The following is a 20,515-nucleotide window of genomic DNA, read 5'->3' on the forward strand; positions in this document are numbered from 1 at the left end:
GTTGCCAAGAAAATTATATGCCTATTTCTATGAAGGCAACTGGAAGTTGAGTTTGAATCAAAAGGAAAAAAAATACTTGTAAAACTAGAGAATTACTATTTCCGAGAGCCCCCCCCCTTTGTTCTACATATGTACAATTCAAATGATTTTATTTTTAGCTCCCTTTCTTTTGAAATGTGTGTTTTAAGAGCTTCTGTGCTATTAGCAGTATTGAGATTACCCAAGCTATTGGGAGTATTATTTCCTACAAGATACATTGATGGATATTAGCACAGGTCGTTTAATATTTCACTTAGTATACAGGAAGACAAGCAGGCAGCAGCTCTCACTATCTGTGGGATGGAACATCATCCTTACAGAGGAGGGATTCAGACACACATCACAGTACCTTTGCTGAAGAAACATTCTAAAATATCACCAAGATCATTGTTAAACTGTAGAAATGAATACAAATTGCAAGCAGATAGCGTGTATAGGCAATAAATACCTTTTCCCTTTTAAATAATCCACTTTAGCAATACTAGGTACATTCACAAATGTTAGACCAGGATGTTTAAATCATAGTTTATTAAACTGTATTTGCCTGGTTTATCTGTTAACACTTGAATGTCTGAATTTCTGCGTTGTTGTGATTCAGGGTCAGCCTGTGGGTTCGGCAGTTGGGTCGGATGACTCAGAGGAGGAGGGGGGTGTTGAAGACCTTGCTGAGGGGGTTGAAGATCTTGCTGATGATTGCCCTCAGGCAGCCCCCTCCCACTTGGTCACCATGGAGACCCAGTTGTGTGAGCCTGACAGTGTGGATGAAGATGACCCACAGCTGGCCCTGTTCAAGGACGCCCGACGCAGGAGGCAGTCAAGTAGGAGTAAACAGAGGAAGGCATTGGGGCTTCTCGGAAGGAGGGAGAGAGAAGCCACGCCCTGAACTCTTTAATAAAAAGGGAATGTGTGGGGAGGGCTGGTTTGCTGAAAGCAACCGCTCGGATAGTGTTTCAAAGCTCCTGTATCTTGGTTCGTGTCTTGTTTGTTTTTGTAGTAATAAATGTGGCAGACGTTATTCCAGCCTCTTGCCGTTTGTAAAGGGGTCGTCCCTGCTTTTGTTGCAGGGCCAGTAGCAGGCTGGTACAGAACATGCGTAGCCAATAATGAACTCTTGTTTTGTTGTTGCAACTAAGCCAGTGCATTTGAGAAAATGTATGAGATGTGGCTGCCCACCTGCTTGTTTTAATAAGCACCCACTATTCCCTCGTCTTGCTGCTGTATGTTTTTAAATTAAAAATAAAGGTGAAAACACTGGGAAGCCTATGGAATGAATAGCATTCGAGGGCCAAGTAAACTAAAACACATCAAAGAACACAACAGAATCACTTTTAAAATTTTTATTTTATAAACTGAGCAAGCATCATCTGGGATTGCTCAAATGAAACACCATCACTATAAAAACCCATTACAGGATTGAAGTTCAGTGAACCAGAATAGCGTGTCAATGGGGAAGGGGAAAATGTCTTTTCTCTGCTTTAATCAGTGGTTTGGTTACATAACTCAGGTAATATTATAGGAGAGCCAGTCTATGCGTTAGCAAAAATTCAGTTTTCTTGTAGCAGCTTTTTCTAAAACAGTAGATTTTGTTAAAAAGCACAGACTTTTATGAGCTGCGCACTCTACATCTAATTAGGTGAGCCCCAGCTCAAGAGAGCTTACCCCTGTTAATAAAATGTGATAGTCAGAAAAAGTGCTACCAGACTTTCCAATATGATGATGTTAAATAGCTTTTGGCAAAGGGTTCATTTTTTGGTGTTTAAAAGAGAATGCCAGTCAATATACATATACTAAACCAGATATTACAAGTTACAACCAATCTGTACTTCAAGTTTCCAGCACCGTCATCTCAGTTTATTCTTCCAACATTATAAGTAATTGGAGAAGGTCTGTGTGAAGAGAAATACACAGCAACACCCTTGTATATATACAAAACTATGCACACCAAATCACTATCATTACACTTTGATATTTAACTATGCTATAGCAAGAACTAGTCAAATATGAAATGAAATTTGCACATACAGCTACTGCATGCACAAACAGTGTAATATTCAGAGCCTGGGGCATATTTTCTTTTGAAAGTTACATGAAAGGCAAATAAGACGTTACTGAAAATCTTTCTGCTTAGAAGCTGTATAAGCTTTAGATGCCATCTACTGCATTGACGTTAAATAAAAATGCTTACTTTCAATACAGAAAACTGCAAAAACAGCAAGCAATCTTACAATACATTCTTTTAATAAAATCAAAATGGTTTACAAGGCAACATTATTCAAATTACTGTATCACAGTCCCCAGAAACATCACACTGTATAAAGGTAGTGATAAGAAGAAATTTCTTCCAATTAATTTCTTTAGATGCTCTTCTTCTCATCGCCCAGTAAATTTATTGTTGCTTTTTTAACTAAAAGATGGAAAGAAATCCATTATTTTTAACAATACTATAACAAGGTAACTCAAAATTATTGTAAATACCAAATTATGTTCAACTTCTATGGGACAACATCCACATTTGCATATAGTAATAAAGAAGTAGGGGTAGAGATAATGAAAAGAGAGAGTGGAATGGAGTAATCAACACTCCATGTCTAACTAAAATGGAATTATTCCAACATTTAATACAGAATGTTGTACTGTACTATATTATTAAACAACTTAGAAGTACTCAGCATGGTGTAATCAGTATAAATTACACAAGATAAATATATTTACATATTTAATTAACATACTTAATTACTTAATTTCTTGGATAGCATTTTTTCAGGGGCTGCTACCATTTGGGGAAAGGAATAAATAGGATAAGTCTCCCAATCTTCCTGCATGACAATTCTACTTTGTTGTGAAATTTCACTGTCTACAAAGTCTATAGCCCATTGCTACAGACCTAATAGAGCAGTCTTTCCCAACCTAAAGTTTCTGAAATAAATTTCTTAGAATGCCCAGCCTATGTGGATGAAATCGTATACATGTGGAGAAATAACACTTTCCAAAGAGCTTGGTATGGAGGCTTGTCTTGGAAAAAATGACCATTGAATTTTTCAACATACAGTAACAAATTCTGCACTTACATAGTTCAGAAACAGACATACTTCCTCACAGCAAATCTTGCTGTACATTTTTTTCTGATTAACTTCACTAAAAATGATTGATTAATGCATAATTATCTACGAAACAGACTTGTTTGAAATTGGCCTTGCTGGGCTCAGCTTACCTTCCTTAGTAATGGTGTCTGTTGTCTCTCCAGCTTTTTCTTTTAACTCCTTCATTACGTTATCCAACTGAGCCTCATGCTTCAAGAAAATAGGGCGGATAATTCTGCGGTAAAGGAACTCTGCTCCGTTTGAGGGACTTGCGGCCATACACCACACCAGAAAGCCACACTATACAAACAGAAAGAGCAAATAAGGAACAGGCTGTGATGCAGTGACCAGCAGTGGTATTTAAATATCAGTAATCCCGATACAACAGTTTAGGCAGCTTCTTAGCCTGAGTTTCTCACTGTGATAAATATATTAGCTTTAGTACTACCTCTTCTTCTCATCTGCAATATGAAGATAATATCTTACACAGAGACTATAACAATGTGAATCATTTTGGGCAATAAAGCCATACAAGTATTGTATGGGTCCCACAAAGCTCTGCAAAAGATATTACATGTATTGCAGATAAACTACTTCTTTGAGTTAAAGAAAATGGGTATCTAGCCTAAAATTCTAAGAACACCACCACTTCATAAATAAAGGAACACTTAGTGTGATTAGTTTTTGCAATAATCTATAATCCTAGGCTAAGGAATGAAGTGATTTTTCACAGCTGGTGGAATACACTATCTGAGAGCAGCCTCCAAAACAATAGGAGAAATTCCTGAAATTTGTCCTTGCGTCTCCTTGTGCATTAGAATATGGGAAGAAAGGTTTAGAAAATCAATGTGCCCTGCCTATGACACACCTATTAATAAAAATAATTTTAAAATAAAATAATTTCTGCCTCAAATCAGGTTTTAGTTCTTGTTACTTGATGGACACAGCCATGTGATTTCTTTGCAATAATATAAAAGTAGTTTGGCACTGGCTTCTTCCAGGTATATACATAATTGGGAGAATAAAATCTTCTAAACATAAGGTAGCAAAATAAGATTCATGCAAGTTTCCCCAACTAGACAATTGCAAATATGTTTTCCAAAACTGATAGAGAGAAATAATGCAAAATTTCGTGCCTTTTCCAATACTGGGGCATAGCTTTGGTTTAAGCAAAAAGGGCCTGTAAAGAAGTGGCCCCAACTTTTCTGGTACCAGGGACCGGTTTTGGAAGAAAAATTGTCTTCCAAACCATGAGGGGGGATGGTTTCATGCGCAATCTAGATCCCATGCATGTGCAGATGAAACTTTGCTCGCTTGTCCGCCATTTGTGTGGCCCAGTGCCTAACAGGCAATGGACCGGTACCGGTCTGTAGCCTGGGTTTTGAGGACCCCTGCTGTAAAGCACTTCTAACCATTGCAAAATGTTGCATCCCCTTCTGCAGTCATGTGATCATGGTCTGGATGCTTATAGGATTGCTTGTAATTTTAAAATTGTTCCAATATTGTTTGATATAAATGCAACTACAAAGCAGATTAATAGTAACTTTTGAAAAAGTCATGTTTAAAAGCAAATGGAAGTTTGCATGAATTTATGATACCTAAATTTATTCTTTTATGTATGAAGAAGTGCTGTTATCCTATTGTTGCTTGGATATTTTTATCACTATTCCAGACAATAGGTTTTGGTTTAAGAAACATCTTCAAGAACCAAATCTTGGTATGTTTGGAAACTAAATCACAGTTGGAGTTGAAGTTCATTGTATAAATTAGAGCTACTTTATAAACTAAGATTAAGATACATTTAACTATAGTCATTGCACCATCCAAGCTTATATTTCTCATTGTGATACTTGTTTCTTGAGAGAGGTATGTGTATATGGGGAGCAGAAGACTACAAACCTTCATCATATAGTAGAATGGGAACCAAGACAGAAAGATGTCAGAGAAAAATTCCAGTATGCTGAAGATTCCATACACGACCCAGTAGGTCAACCACTGTGTATCATCATCTTTGTTAGGGCTTTCAATGGCTTTGATGCTGAAAGAACAATAATCAGGAGACAAGTCACATCAAATATATGGATCATAAACCTGGCCAATTTTCTACTACAAATAACCTATTCTACAGCTGGGCGCTTTATATTCATCTAACAACTGTGTGACTCACTTAAGGACTGCGGCAAAAATGGTAAACAACTACATTGCTTAGCAGCTGAAATTCTGGTCACAACTGTTGTCATAAGTCAAGGATATAGTATATAGTTAAGCCTAAGTCTATTTGAATGCACTATTCAAACACAATATAATGAATAGATATCTATAAGCAATATTGATTTGATTTTTTATGATAAAAGATTGATAGAATTAATGAAAACCATCATATAATGTGTCTGGAGGGGGAAGTGGAAGAAACAGAAATAAGTAAAAGAAATTACATCAAAGTAGACTGACTGTAGGAAGATAAACATTGCCGCTCCCATGCATGTTTGCTTCCAACCTTTCTTCGTTTCAATTTTATCCCCATCACACAGACTCCTAGGGTTGGAAGGGACCTGAGCCTAATACAAAAAAACCTTATCTTCATGGAATTATTTTCTTACTTAATTCATTTCCCATGGAACCTATTGGCCCTGTATAACTGTGAAACATCTCTGAATTGGAAAAGTTTTAAAGTATACAACAGCAGGGCATAAAGAAGTCTGTTGTTGGCTGCTTAATGTATTCATGGAAAAATGTGTAAGGCACGCTGTGTTAATAAGAGAGATCAGTGCAAAAGAAGTGTATTAAATCAGAGGTCTCCAACCTTGGCAACTTTAAGACTTGTGGACTTCAACTCCCAGAATTCCCCAGCCAGCATAGCTGGCTAGAGAATTTTGGGAGTTGAAGTCCACAAATCTAAAAGTTGTCAAGGTTGGAGACCCCTGCATTAAACGATGTACCCATCTAGAGAGAATGAATGGGAACCGAATATCAAAACAAATATATTATAAAGGACAAGGGAATGGTTTGAGAGGAAAGAAGACCGAGAAAAGAAGCGATTAGTTAATTAATAAGAAAAGGAGGATTGAAGTTTCTGCATGAATTGGAATATGGGTGTAGCTGAAACAATAATAGTGTGCAAGGTTAGAAAAGTATAGAAAAATAAAATATTGATATAAATTAGATTTAGCTAAACTTCATTTACTTTTTCTTGTCTCGTGCCTTTAATTTCTTTGTCTATTGCTTCATACTTTCTGTGTTTTACATAATCATAGTATGATAGTTATGCATGCAAATATGTATACCTGTGCTATCCATTGCACAGGAAATAAATATTATTGGTTATTCTGCCTGACAAAGGTATATATGAATTCAGAGAATAAATTAAAAGTAATACATGATGGGCAAAACTACAGTAGGCAGGACTTCCATCAGAAGACTGTGAAGTTGACTTGCAATGCGTGTTTCAACTACAGTACAAAAACATGTGGTTTCAATAATGCAAAGTAGGTGAAAAACAAGATTAACTGGTTTTGATGCCAGAGCTCTAGAGAGAGAGATAAAATAATAACAGTAAGAGAACAGTAACACTAAAGCAGCAGAAACAGAAGCATAATATTTTATTGTTAATTGTTAGTACAAGTCAGTATGTTGGCACACCATCAGTCAATCTATTTTGATTAAAGCAGTCATTTAATCACAAGCTCTTGAAGAAGCCAGAAACAAGCCAGAGTTAGCATTCTAAATAAAAAAAAGTATCTGTAGGATGTGTTTTTGGACTAGTTCTTGGTCTGTTTGCCCACATTTTTGGTCAGATATTTAGGAAAGGAACAAAATCAAATCAGGATTATGCCAGGAAACTCTGAACAAACCATGCCCGTCCTTATGTAAAATATGCTAAATACCGCAATCAGTAAGACAAAAAGAAACCATTGTTTCAAATTATGATTTACAGATAGACTGCTCATTTAGTGACTGTTCAAAGTTAAAGTGAAAATAATGACTTATGACCATTTTTCACACTTATGACTATCACAGCATCCTCATGGTCACGTGAGCAAAATTTGGACACTTGACAACCGGCTAATATTTATGACAGTTGCAGTGTCCCGGAGTCATGTGATCACCCTGTGCGACTTTCTGACAAGCAAAATCAATGAGGAAGCCATATTCACTTAACAATCCCGTGTTACTAACTTAACAACTGCAGAGATTCACCTAACAATAGTGGCAAGAAAGATCATAAAATGGGGCAAATCTCACTTAACAACTCTCCCACTTAGCAAAAGAAATTTTGGGCTCAATTAGGGTCGCAGGTTGAGGATTATCTGTATTATCTTAAAATAAACAATAATTTATTTGGTCATCTTATTCTATTACTCTCAGTCAAAAACAAGCCAACCACATTATGGCATAGTGTGATTGTGCAAATTGAGTGATTCTGTCAACGGCAAACTACTGCAAACAGTCTAACAATAAGCATATATTGCATGAGACAGCAAAGGGTAGATTTTTCTACTGAAAACGAGTATCTATTGAAGACAGATCTTTATCTTTATCTTTATTAGACTTATATACCGCCCTTCTCCCGTAGGACTCAGGGTGGTTCACAAGGTTTTTAAAATAACAATACAACAATTACAAAAATTAAGAACAGTTAAAATGATTACATTTAGACCTTGAATAAATATAAAACCCCAATTAAAATCCAATTAAAACCCCAATTAATACTCTCAGTCCAGGCCAGAAAGCTCAAAGAGCCAAGTCTTCAGGTCCCGGCGGAATGAGCGAAGGTCAGGGGCAGTCCTAAGCTCTACAGGCAGCTGGTTCCAAAGGGCAGGCACACCCACAGAGAAGGCCCTCCCCCTGGGTATTATCCGCCGGCAATCTTTTACCGGCGGTACCCTGAGAAGACCCTCCCTGTGGGAATGCACAGGACGAAGGGAGCTTGATGCCGGCAGCAGGTGTTCCCTCAGATATCCCGGACCCAAGCCATTTAGGGCTTTATAGGTCATCACCAGCACCTTGAATCTCACCTGGAGGGCAACCGGAAGCCAATGCAGCTCGCGGAGCAGAGGTGTTACATGGGAGTATCAGGAAACCCCCATCACAACCCGCACGGCTGCATTCTGCACCAGCTGAAGCCTCCAAGTGGTCCTCAAGGGAAGCCCCATATAGAGAGCATTGCAGTAGTCCAATCGGGAGGTCACGAGCGCATGAGTGACTGTGCGCAGAACATCTCAGTCCAGGTAGGGCCGCAACTGGCGCACCAGGCGAACCTGGGCAAAGCCCCCCCTGGTCACGGCTCCTATATGGTCTTCAAAACTGAGCCGCGAATCCAGGAGGACGCCCAAGTATGAATATATTGAATGAGGCATTCAGGTATATTTCCAAAATTGGTAGCAGATGTTTTTTTTTCTTACCACAGCTATAGCTACAGGCATACTATTCAAAACAGACAAATGAATACATGCCTGGGGAGGATTTTCTAAATTCCACCTGAATGTCTCACTGAATTTGGTGAAAATCCAGGGAGCCTTCAGGACTGGATTTACCATCATCCCCACAAAGCAAATAGAGAACATCCACAACTCTCCACTGACATATTGTACTTATGACTTGATATTCAAAATCAACTATCTTTGAGCCCAATATTTGTTTTTTTTATTGCAAAGTTTTACAGTACATTTTATTTTTAACAAAACAAAACAAAACCCCTCCCACCCCCCAACCCTCTTCCCAACCCTCCCCAACACCTCCCTCCCTCCCCCTCCCCCCCTCCTTCCCAGAGCTAAATACAAGGTATAAAAGTAGAAACAATCATAATCTACCATATGCAAACAACAATAAACTATTAAGTCTATCACACTTTAACTCTTATAAAATAACTACAAGCAATATAAATATCACCTCAATACTTATTCAAATGCTAAATGAAACTTTTTAGTCCCATATTTATTCTGGATGTAATCAATCCATTTTTTCCACTCCACAATATATCTCTGTTGCGAATGGTCTTTCAGATACGCTGAGATCTTTACCATTTCTACCAGGTTGGAAACTTTTAAACTCCATTCTTCTATAGTCGGCAGTTCTTCCTTCTTCCAATATTGCCCTACTAAAAGTCTTGCTGCCGTAATTAAGTTAAACATCAACTTAGTGTCCACAACGGTAGTGTCAGTAGTAATGCCCAGTAAAAACAATTGCGGACAAAACTTTATCCTTTTCTTAAATATCTTCTGCATATTCCACCAAATTTTAATCCAAAATGCTTTAACCTTTTTACAGGTCCACCATATATGAAAATACGTTGCATCTTCACCACCACACCTCCAACATTTAGGCTGGCAGTTCGGATACATACTTGCTAGTTTTTTAGGATCTAAATGCCACCTATAAAACATTTTATAAAAGTTCTCTCTTAAATTTTGAGCTTGCGTAAATTTTACATTTCTCACCCAAATCTTTTCCCAAATATCCATTGTAATGACTTCTTGAAAATTCTGAGCCCACTTTATCATACAATCTTTAACAAGTTCTGTCTCTGAATCAATTTCTATCAGTACAAGATATATCCGTTTGATATGTGCTTGACCTTGATTTCTAATTTGCTTTACCAAATTTTCATCAGTCCTTGAAAAACCAATTTTCTGATCTTCTTTCCACCTGGCCTGTAATTGCCCATACTGAAACCAAGTTTGAACAATCTTTTCTTCTCGTAAGATATTATACGGCTTCAAATGCCATACATTCCTTTCCAAACTTAAAATTTCCTTATATGTAGTCACATCATGTTTAAACCCAACACTTATATTTTCTATTGCGTGTTTCGGTATTGCCCATAAAGGTATCTTATAATTTAGCTTATGTCTATACTTTTTCCAAACTCGCAACAGAGCATGTCTTAAAATATGCACCTTGAACACATTATCCACCTTCTTATCATACAATAGGTATGCATGCCAACCGAATAGCAAATCATGACCTTCAAGATTTAATAATCTCACTTGTGTTAAAGAGCCCAATATTTGTTTAATTAACTAACATAAATGCATATTCTGATCTCAAGAATAATATGAAGGCGGAAGAATTATGAATGGGGTTGGCAGTAATGATATAAGGCAATCCATTATGCATAGTTAATTTTAAACAATTAGACAGATTGATGGAAAAGTTACAGGAAAGCAGTGCAAGCAGCTATTTATCACAACAAATTATTCATCCTGCTGCCTTTGCTTTTTCTTCCTGAGTCATTAAGGTCAGAATCAACCATTTTTTATTGACTGATAAATCACGCCATAATTACCTCCATCTAGAGTTGCTGTGAATACTCAATCATAAATGCATAGGTTTGGGTCCATGAGCATACACATGTCCCAAACACAGATACACACATGCATAGAGACAATTTCTGCTGGGATAGTTCTCTACCTGGAAGTTTTAGGAGGCTATTATAAATCCTCCAGTGTCTGAATACATCTGAACTGGTTAAAAAGAAATTAAATCTCTCTTTCAATCATTCATTTTTCTAACATATGGAATTGTGGAAGAGCTTGCTGCTTTCCCTGCCGTCTGAGTCTTCCTCCCAGCACAGTCAGTACAGCAGAATCGCCTTGGTGCAGGTGGGGAGAGGTATAGATCTGCAATCCCCAGGAAACAAAGAAGTGCAGCAGTAAAAAGAAAGAATGCATAGAGGAATCGAGTATAGAGGAAACCTTGTAATAGTAACAGAAATATATTGGATGGGATAGACTAGAGGGAGTAGGAAGAAGTCACATGTCTTTGTAAGTTTTATACATCTCCTTTAGATGTATACATCTCGTGTTTCTCAGTAAAATCCATTCTCTCATCCATGATAATGCTTCAGCCTGATTACTAACACCCAGGTACCTCTAGGCAACACTGCAGCTTCAAAAGTACTCCCAGCCGAAATATAAGAAGAAAAAATGCAAAGAAAATAGCAAAAAAGAGGCAACTCACTTAAAACAAACAATTTAAGACGACCCCCGACTTTTGAGAAGATTTTCATGGGTTAAAAAGGAGGCTTGAAGTTGCTTTGCAAGAAGGGGGGGCGCTCGATTGATTTATGTACCCGTATTTTCCGGCGTATAAGATGACTGGGCGTATAAGACGACCCCCGACTTTTGAGAAGATTTTCATGGGTTAAAAAGTCGTCTTATACGCCGGAAAATACGGTATTGCCTTCTTTTTGCCTTCCACTTTTTTCTGCTGCTACAGTTCTGGAAGAGGAGCAGCTTAAAAGCCCACTCCCCCACCCTTTCTCCATGGCTTCAAATTCTTCTTATTTTCTCCCTGCAATTTCCAGCATTTAAGAAGGAAAGTTTTTTTTCCCTTTTACAGTCTCTTCATCATCTCACCCAGGCGATCCTCCAATTTTGCTTTCTGATTCTTCCAAGTGACTGCCCTGGCTTTCTTTTTCAAAATAAAGTCTCCTTAACTCTTACAGACAGATATAAAGGAACCACCTGATCCAAGTATTAATTCTTTTGAGTCTGGGTTGATCAGAGTGGGTATAATTTAAAAAAATTGTAGTAAAATCAGATTTAGCTAAATTTTATTGTAGTTCAGCACAAAAAATCAGTACTTATTTATTTGTATGTGTGTATTTCTCACTTATATACAGCCAGGCTCAATAGATTGTGCTTTATAGCCATAAAGACAAAATAATATGGGTAACACACAATAAAACAATATAAACTATGGCCACCATTTCAACTGCAAAGTAGCATGCCCCAACCTAAGGCAAAATTGGCTTTTACAACCCTCTGTTCTACCTGCCTTTCAAAATGCATTCAGAATGATTAGATCTCTAAGAGGCTGTTCCCATACAACAAGGACAACTACCAGAACATATTTCTCCAGGCCTTGCAGCATTCCCATCTAGGATGAGTGGGCTGGACTGGTCATTTGTACCTATATGGAAGATAGGTCTACAAACATGCAGGAATCAAGACACTGAAGAATTTAAAGATCAAAAGTAACAGTTCAAATTGCACTTGGATGCCTATCAACAACCAATGCAGCACCAATACAGCTACTGTTCTACTGTAATAGCTTTCCCTCCTGTCAGTACACAGGCTATTCAATTTTATGTCAGTTGCAACTTCAAAGGAATCACCAAAGAGAGCACTGAAGCAGAAAATACAGGTGATGATAAGGGCATGAGTTGCTGTCACCAAGTCTTCTCTCTTCAAGTTGGGCCACAAGGGCACACCAACTAAAGCTGCTGCTTCTATCTTCCCATCAATTACTCTGCATTCAGGAGGATACCAAAGGCACGGACTTGTTTCTTTAAGGGTAGTGTCATTCCTTCCAGAGTAGAGAGAAAACCAAAGGCTTCTGGATAAACAGCAACTTCACCTTTTTAGGATCAACTTCAGGTTGTTTCATCCCACTTAGACCCACATACTGGTAACGGAGAACTGAATCAGAGAGATTGTCCCTGAATATTATCAACACACTAGTGATATATGACCCCAAACATATGGATGACTTCTTCCAGAAGTCTGATACCATTATTGGTTTTTTTTTTTGCTTTCGGATGGCATATGGAATAGAAATGTGATTTTTCAACTATTTAGGTACATTACTTACTACATAAGTAATTACTTGCTAAGAATAATGCAGATTGTTGTGCTAATGATTGTTAGCAGAAGGGAGAAAGTGATAGTAGAAATGGGAAGATAGGGGACTGTACACAGGAGAGTGTGGATCACACCATGGCTGTTTTTTTGTTAGAGAGGAAGATAATGGAGGAATATTTAGCTTGAAAAAGGGAAGAAAGGAATGGAGAGAAAAGCTAACACAGAGAGACATTATACACACACAATATCTCTTTTATCAGAGAACCTGGAAAGAAAGCAACAAAGCTCAGAGTTGTGTTAATAAAAGGGTTTTGCATCTCTAAAAAGAAAACCTAAGTTAAAATACTATCACCTATGTAAGTTTGTCAATTCCTACTCTCCTATTTCCTCTGCATAGATATTTTCCTATTGTGTGAGTCAATCATGGTAGGCAAGGATCACTTATTCAAAAACTATTCAACCTTATGATGGTGCTGAACAAGGAGAGTTACAGATAGTCCTCAAAGTAGTGGCTGTTGCAGTGTCCCTACAGTAAAGTGATCGTGATTTGGGTGCTTGGTAACCAGCTCACAATTACAATGATCACAGTGTCCAGTGGTCATGGGATAGCCATTGGTGACCTTTGCTTCTAACAAGCAAAGTCAGTGAAGCCAGCAGGAGGTTACAAATGACAATCACATGATGTCACACCTAACAACTGCAACTCAAGCAGTTGGAGTTGCTACTGTAAGTTCATGTGGTCACATGATGTCACGCTTTATGATCACCTTGAGAGTTTCCGTTCCCAATTAACATAGTTAACCAAGAACTGTTATTATTTTTCTTTGACTTTTATTACTGTATTCTTTCAGAAGTCAGTAACCAATGCAGATGACTTCCACCAATTAAGGCATGGCAGGCATAACGGGATAGGTCTGTCTTCAGAAGTCTGCCCACGTTGTGGATTGTGAATTGATTGTCCCTACTCTGGCTCCCCAATTGAGCATCTTTCAAGTTTAAAAATAATGCAAAATAAAGAAATATATGGGAGCATACCAGGAAGAAACCACCCCCAAAATGAGGAAGACTGCATCTATTTGTACAACTATCTAGGTGCTGGAGAATGAGCAAACACACTAGCTGATGGACAGCCACTCTTTCACTTCATCAGAAGGGGAAGTGTCTGAAATTGACAAATACAGGGGAAGTGGTAACCTTCTCTGCTTCTCCAAATGAAATACTTAGTTCTACTCTCAACTCCTCTGAATGTTCCCTGGAGGGAATGTATGTGGGGGGGGGCTGGGGGGGGGAGATGGCTTTGGGTTCTGAAAGGAACACAGGAAATGCAGGGCTAATGGAAAGGACAATGTCTGGCTGAGATAGTAGTAGAGGTTGGCCTCTAAGGACACAGCCTGCACCTTTCAACAGTTCTGAAAAACTTTAATAGTCACCTGAGTTTCCCTGAAAGACAATGAGTGGTAAAGTGTAATATGGTAGATTTTATACACCTTGAGGCTGTCCTTGGTTAATATAGAAACAATATGGGATATGCATGTTTCATGTTAGTTCTGGAATAACAGTTTAACTGTGCTTTCTCATGGGTTGGTTACAAGACAGCAGTAATCTCATGCAAATAAAGAGGAAATTGCTGCTATCAAGGGATGACATACTGTGGTCAACAGTGATGGGAGAAGATGTAAATTGGAGCTTTTTTACTTTTTTCTTCTTTTTTCCCCTTTATGTTTTGAAAAACAATACCTGAGGGAGAAAAATAGTGTGAAGAACTACTAGAGCTAATCTTTTTGAAAGTGTTTTACTTTAAATTTTCTATCGAGAACAGGAGCAGTTTTTGTCCTCAAGAATTTGCCCGATATAGTCAGCCTTGAATGTAAGACAATTCAGTACTTCAGACTAAGTCTTTTCCAGTCCAATCAGAGATGTTAGTAACTATAAATCTGAGACAGAAACACTGTTGTTTATTGAATCTCCCCCTCTTGCCTAATTTAGTGATGATAATGTCTACCTTAACTTCTGAGATGCTGGGCCAAAAAAATTGCAGATAAATGCTGCCTAGTCCTAAAATATGCTATCATCCTCCTTTTAACAGATTTATGATGCCCACAAAATATTCTATTAGAGCTGTGCGATGTTTCAGATTTAATTTCTCACAGTTCCTTCAGAGCAAATTGAAATGCTAATATAACACCTGTCTGCAATGTTTTAAAGCAGCATCTTTTCTCAGGATTACATAGCTACTCTCTAAACAGCCTTCATGTCTATATAATTACGTAAGGAATCTGAATTATATGTTGGGACTTTGGAGGAAAACTCTGTTGATCCATGTAAAAAAAATAGCAACAGCTGCTCTGCCTTTTGGCTAAGATTAAGTGTAGTGTAGCAACAGCAAAAATTGATCCAGAGAAGTCTGCATTCAAGTTGCATTTATAGTCAGATTAAAACTGTATGAACAGTCTACATGCTGTATCATATTTTGCCTATGCTAATATGTATAACGTTTTGCATATGAAAAACCCAATGGGTTTTCCCATTCTACCCAAACATTCTTTGCATGTCATGCATGCTGCACTTCTTCACCATTTGTCCTCACTGTTATGATACTTGAGATTACTGTTCCAGGTTTATTCATCTGGAAAAGCAATTTCAACAGAGATTTGTCTTCCCAAGCTACATTATATTTTTGCTGGGAGAATCAATATTTAATAGGTCATAAAGAACCAAATGCATTCTATTGGAGATTGACTCTTTCTACTTATATGCAATTTTTACTGACTCATTTCTGCTACCTTCCTGTATCAATGAGTTAAATGTTAATGGTTTTACCATCTTTTACAGGAAATTTGCAACCAACCACAAAATACAGAAGTTATTAAACTCTGAAAGGAATATAATATATCTGACTGAGGGAGGCACTATGGTAAGTACAAACTTTTGAAACTGTTTTGAAGCTGCTTTGAAATGTTGCTGTGAGTTCATGAATACATTCAAACCAGTGTTTCATCCAAGTATTTCAAAACAGATCTACCAAACAAAGAAATTAAGCTGGAAAGTGGGAGGAAGAAAGGAGAGAAAATTGATCACCATAGGTGTAAACTGGAAACATTGAGAAATATTGCATTAGAAGTGTGGATTAGCTAATCATTATATAATGAATAAATCATACATACAGGTCATTAAATGGTAAACACGTGCATGAGAAAGCTTGAATTCAATAAAGACACAGATCTGATCCATGTGACAAAGTAAGCAGTATGGTGGTTAGGTGAAACTGATTGTCCATGCTTAAATCATGGAGCAAAATTAGTTAAACCATATATGTACTCATGATCTCCACTTATCTAGTCCAGCCAATGTTATCTTAACACTAAAGCAGCTGTTGTTCTCCCAGAAAACAGTACGTGTTGCAGGAATAATCAATGTTTTTCTGTCAGTTCTGGGTTTTCATTCTTTGCAGTTTTGTTTTTAAAGGAACTAGGGAGAAAGGTACACATTCAGGTCTTCGGCGAACCATTATTATAATCACAATAAAGGTTAGCAAAACACAGTGCAGAGATGACATAATACTATATAGCTGTGGCCTTCAAACACGTATGGCAAGAAACATATGAAATATTCCATTAAGATCATTTCTCCACTGAAGGGTGACTTTCAAAGGTGATATGGGAGACTTAAGAGGGTATTTCCAGATATTTTTGCTGACAGCAGCATGAGTAGACATTTAAATTGACTGCAGTACTGGGATTGGGGGGGGAAGAATTTAATCATTTCTGTGCTTTTTAATCAATTTAAATATAGCATCTATTATCCTTATAGCAGAAGAACATATACATGGGCTCATACTCTATCTGGCTTTTCTTTTACCATCCCAAAATGCAGCTTTAGAGTGAGTATCATCAAATAAATAATGTATGATTAATATTTATCCCTTGCCTTAACACCCCCCTAATCCTGATTCCAATGTTAAGATATTTTTATACACATTCCAGTTACAAATCTCCTATGTAATGGCTCTTCTGGGCTGAAAACCTGGATCATCAATAGATGGCAACAACTACAGTACAGAAAACCCTGAACAATTCTACTTAAAAGGTAATCATTTTGTTGAAAACAGGCAGTACATATTACATATCATTCAAATATCTCAATATTTCTAATTGTTACTGAAGTGCTGCATTGGTTTAGAATCTTAAGAAAAATACAATGGATCTAAATAAATGACCCAAAACTAGAAATGACAAAGCAATATTAGTTTTAGCCGTTGGGTGGGAGTCCTATATGCAAATACATGCTGGACAATATACAAAGCTGAATATTTTCAACCATCTTAGAAACAGCACAAATCAGTTGAAAAACTCTGCCTCTAATGTTTGATCTGCAACAACAGTTTCAAACACAAAGATTTTATACCATACTGTAAACATCCCCACATGAAACCACCCTGAGATTTCCTTTACTACAGGAGTCCTTATATTTAAGAGAAACACAATCTGACATTGTTTCTCTCCACTAACTAGGGCACCATAAAGTCACACCGTAACCAACCTCACTGAAGACAGTGTACATTTTCCAATCCTCCCAGAAAAATTCTAGCATGACGGATTGTAGCTCTAACTGTAATTCAAATCAGCTGCTGAAAACATTTAGCAGCAACCTTCAGTCATGTTCCTTCTGAATACATGTAGATTCCATAGGAAGAGGTGGAATACAAAGATACAAATACAAATACCTTGGTTCTTCCTCTTGTCTTTAGTCTATGGCTGGTTCTATCTTTGCAGTAACATGCAAAGGAATCAAGCCCGCAATTGGCATCTGCATCCAATCTTTCCATTCCCAATCTCTACAGTGCCAGAGGCCAATTTGGCAAATGCAATCTGGCAAATGCAGTCACTATCTGGGAATAAAAGCTCAGTCCCCACAGTGCAATGGTTTGCAAACTATTGGCAACCAAATGAACAAGAAATATTATCTTTCACCTATAACCAACTCCCAGCATACAGTAAGAGAAGGGTTAGCTACCAGAATACTTACGAGATATATGCAGGATAAGCAAACCCAATCAGGTTGCACAGCAATGATGCTCCATAGCCAATAACCAGGTAAATAGCCAGCACAGCAATAAAGGCTAAAAGAAAATGCAGAAAGTCAGTCCATCAGTCAGGACAGGAGACTTAGTAGGATGGGTGAGAAACATAATAGTGGTCCTGTTTACACAGAGAAGCATGCTTTTGTAAGGGAAGAAGCAAAGAGGAAATGGGAAAATATTTCCATAGGGCCAAACTTTCAGCTCACTAATTCTTACCAAAAGTTACATTCAGGATGAAGTCAGCTTGCCAGTTACCTACAAGTTTCAGATTACAAGACATACCAGTAGGAAGGGGTGGGGACAAAACAGAAATGTGAACTGAAGGGATACATGCCAGATGAGAGAGGAAATCAAGACTTCAGTTCATCCCATGCAGGTCAGTGAGTTGATTACTATCCAGGGATGTAACTCTTCTTCCTCCCCTTTATATATCTACAGATATAATTTCCTTAAAACTACTGAGGTGAGCTCCATTTCCTGAGGAGCTGGTACCATTTACACTTCCCCACAAGAAGGCGTAGGAGTTGCCCTGAATAGCTGTAAGGAAAAAAAAAATCTCATCTGCTATAACTGGAGCCCTTCCAGCTAGGTTACTGTTTCACCATTCAATATCCCGGGGGCTTCGGCCAGCATTTCTCCCAAATATCCTCACAAGATGCTCTGCAAGATTATCTATAAATATGCAAGGAAGAGATGGGTGCCAAGGAGGTGCAGAAGCTGCAAGTACAGATAGTCCCCGACCTACAACAGTTCGCTTAGTACAATGGCACTGAAAAAGTGACTTATGACCACTTTTCACACTTATGACCGTTGCAGCATCCCCAGGGTCACGTGATTTACATTCGGACGCTTGGCAACTGATTCACATTCGTGATGGTTCCCGTGTTCCACGATCACCTTTTGCAACCTTCTGACAAGCAAAGTCAATGGGGAAACCCGATTCACTTAACAACCGGGTCGCTAATTTCACAGCTGCACTGATTCACTTAAAACAGATGCGGCGAGAAAAAAAGCACAAAACGGGGCAAAAGGCACTGAACCCATTTCTCACCCAGCACCCTACGTTTTGGGGCTCAGTTGTGGTTGCAACCATCTCGGCGTGGCGAGGCGGAGGAGTCATGTTCTCACTATCCCCTAAGGCAGCGTTTCCCAACCTTAGGAACTTGAAGATGCGTGGACTTCAACTCCCAGAATTCCCCAGCCAGCATAGCTGGCTGGGGAATTCTGGGAGTTGAAGTCCACGCATCTTCAAGTTCCTAAGGTTGGGAAACGCTGCCCTAAGGGTGCAGTGGAAAAAAAACAAAACAAGGGCGGGGAGGGAGGGAAGAGGGAAGGCTGCGTACCAAGACGAGGCCGGCTACCTCCCTAACCGGACAGATCTCGTGAACTATTGCAGCATCTCACAGACCCATACTGGCACTGGGGCTGTGGCCTGGAGGAAGGAGAAAGACTGCACAGCCCAGCTAAGGCCACAGCTGCTAGCAAGCCAAACACAAACGTCCCTTCCCAGGCAAGGCTCGACTTTTGCTTCGTCTTCCAAAGAAGCAAGCCTCCGTTCCTTTTTTTTATTATTATTATTATTAAAGAGTTTTACAGTACATTTTATTTATAAAAAAAAACAAAACAAAACCCATCCCCACCCCCTCCCTCTTCCCAACCCTCCCCAACCCCTCCCTCCCTCCCCCTCCCCCCTCCCCAGAGCTAAATACAAGGTATAAAAGTAGAAACGATCATAATCTACCATATGCAAAGAAGCCTCCATTCCTTTCACCCACCCACCCACCCGGTAAGAGAACAGCGAAGCTTCGGCGGGCAAAATTACACCACCACCATCCCCCCCCCCACCTCCACGCACACTGCAAGGCTGGGGCGGGATGAAGCGGAACCCTCACCGATGGCGACGTAGGACCTGCTGACGCCGGTCTTGCTCTCAATTTTGGCCAGCGCATCGGTCAGGCAGTTCTTCTCGCGCAGGAACTTGTCGAATCTCTCCCTCATGGAGGCCGTCATGGCGAGAGCTTTGGCGCGGCGGCGCGCGGCTTCCCCCTTCGGCTCCGCGCTCAGTCCGAGAGCTGATCCGCCCGAGCAAGAATCCCGCTGACGCTTCGCCTTTCTCGCGCGGCGGAATAGATAGATAGAGCCAGCTCCCGGCCTCAAAGGTGGAAGCGGAGCGAGAGCAAAGAAGAGAGGCGAGGCGACGTCAACGCGAGGGCTCGCTGTGCGCTGGCGTCAGCACCGACTTGGCCAGCCGACCCACCCTTCGCCCTGCCTCCTGCCTCGGGTCCGCAATTTTAACGCCACACCCGAGAAGCGCCGGCAAATAGCGCCCTTGCGCCAAGAGCGGGCGATCGGTCGTGAATACGACCGACGGACTTCGGGGTGGTGAGGAGAGTGGCGAGCCGGCGGCGTCCCTTGCCGGCGGCCTCGGACCTTTCTTTGTAGACGTCGTCCGAAATGCTTGCGAGCTTTAGAGCCTCATCCGCACGCCCTCGGGGCTCCGGTGTTATGATGGAAGGCTCCTCGCCGCACAGAATCCGCAGCAAAGTTGCTTTTTTTCCCGATGGAAAAGGAGGAGTCGCAGGGGCTGAACCTTCTGAGTCGCACCGCAGGGGTGTGGACCCAAATCCCGTCTCTCCTGTGCGAAATCCATTCAAGAAGGAATACAGAAGCAAAACAACCCAGCGGGATGTGTTTTTTTTCCCCAGCAGGGCCTGTCTTCATTGGGACATTTG

The 20,515-nt window shown here is 39.5% G+C and overlaps 1 protein-coding gene across 1 annotated transcript; it reads right to left on the reverse strand.

The window, feature by feature from the left end:
• Positions 1-1,361: 1,361 nt before the first annotated feature.
• Positions 1,362-20,279, reverse strand: REEP5 (receptor accessory protein 5). The gene is made up of 5 exons (XM_081320826.1): positions 19,676-20,279; positions 17,729-17,822; positions 5,019-5,157; positions 3,251-3,419; positions 1,362-2,443 (listed from the first exon to the last, which is right to left on the reverse strand). The coding sequence occupies exons 1-5, from the start codon at positions 19,791-19,793 to the stop codon at positions 2,394-2,396; spliced, it is 570 nt and encodes a 189-aa protein (XP_081176952.1). The 5' UTR covers positions 19,794-20,279; the 3' UTR covers positions 1,362-2,393.
• Positions 20,280-20,515: the final 236 nt, after the last annotated feature.

Source organism: Vipera berus (assembly GCF_964194415.1).
Source record: "Vipera berus genome assembly, chromosome: 2".
Classification (NCBI taxonomy): domain Eukaryota; kingdom Metazoa; phylum Chordata; class Lepidosauria; order Squamata; family Viperidae; genus Vipera; species Vipera berus.

Excerpts from the sequence above, each read along its gene's own strand:
- REEP5 (XM_081320826.1), bottom strand. The coding sequence starts at position 19,793 with ATGACGGCCTCCATGAGGGAGAGATTCGACAAGTTCCTGCGCGAGAAG. Across the intron at positions 17,823-19,675 it reads CAGGTCCTACGTCGCCATCG|CCTTTATTGCTGTGCTGGCT; the intron begins GTGAGGGTTCCG and ends ATTTTCTTTTAG. Across the intron at positions 5,158-17,728 it reads GCTTATCCTGCATATATCTC|CATCAAAGCCATTGAAAGCC; the intron begins GTAAGTATTCTG and ends TTGTTCTTTCAG.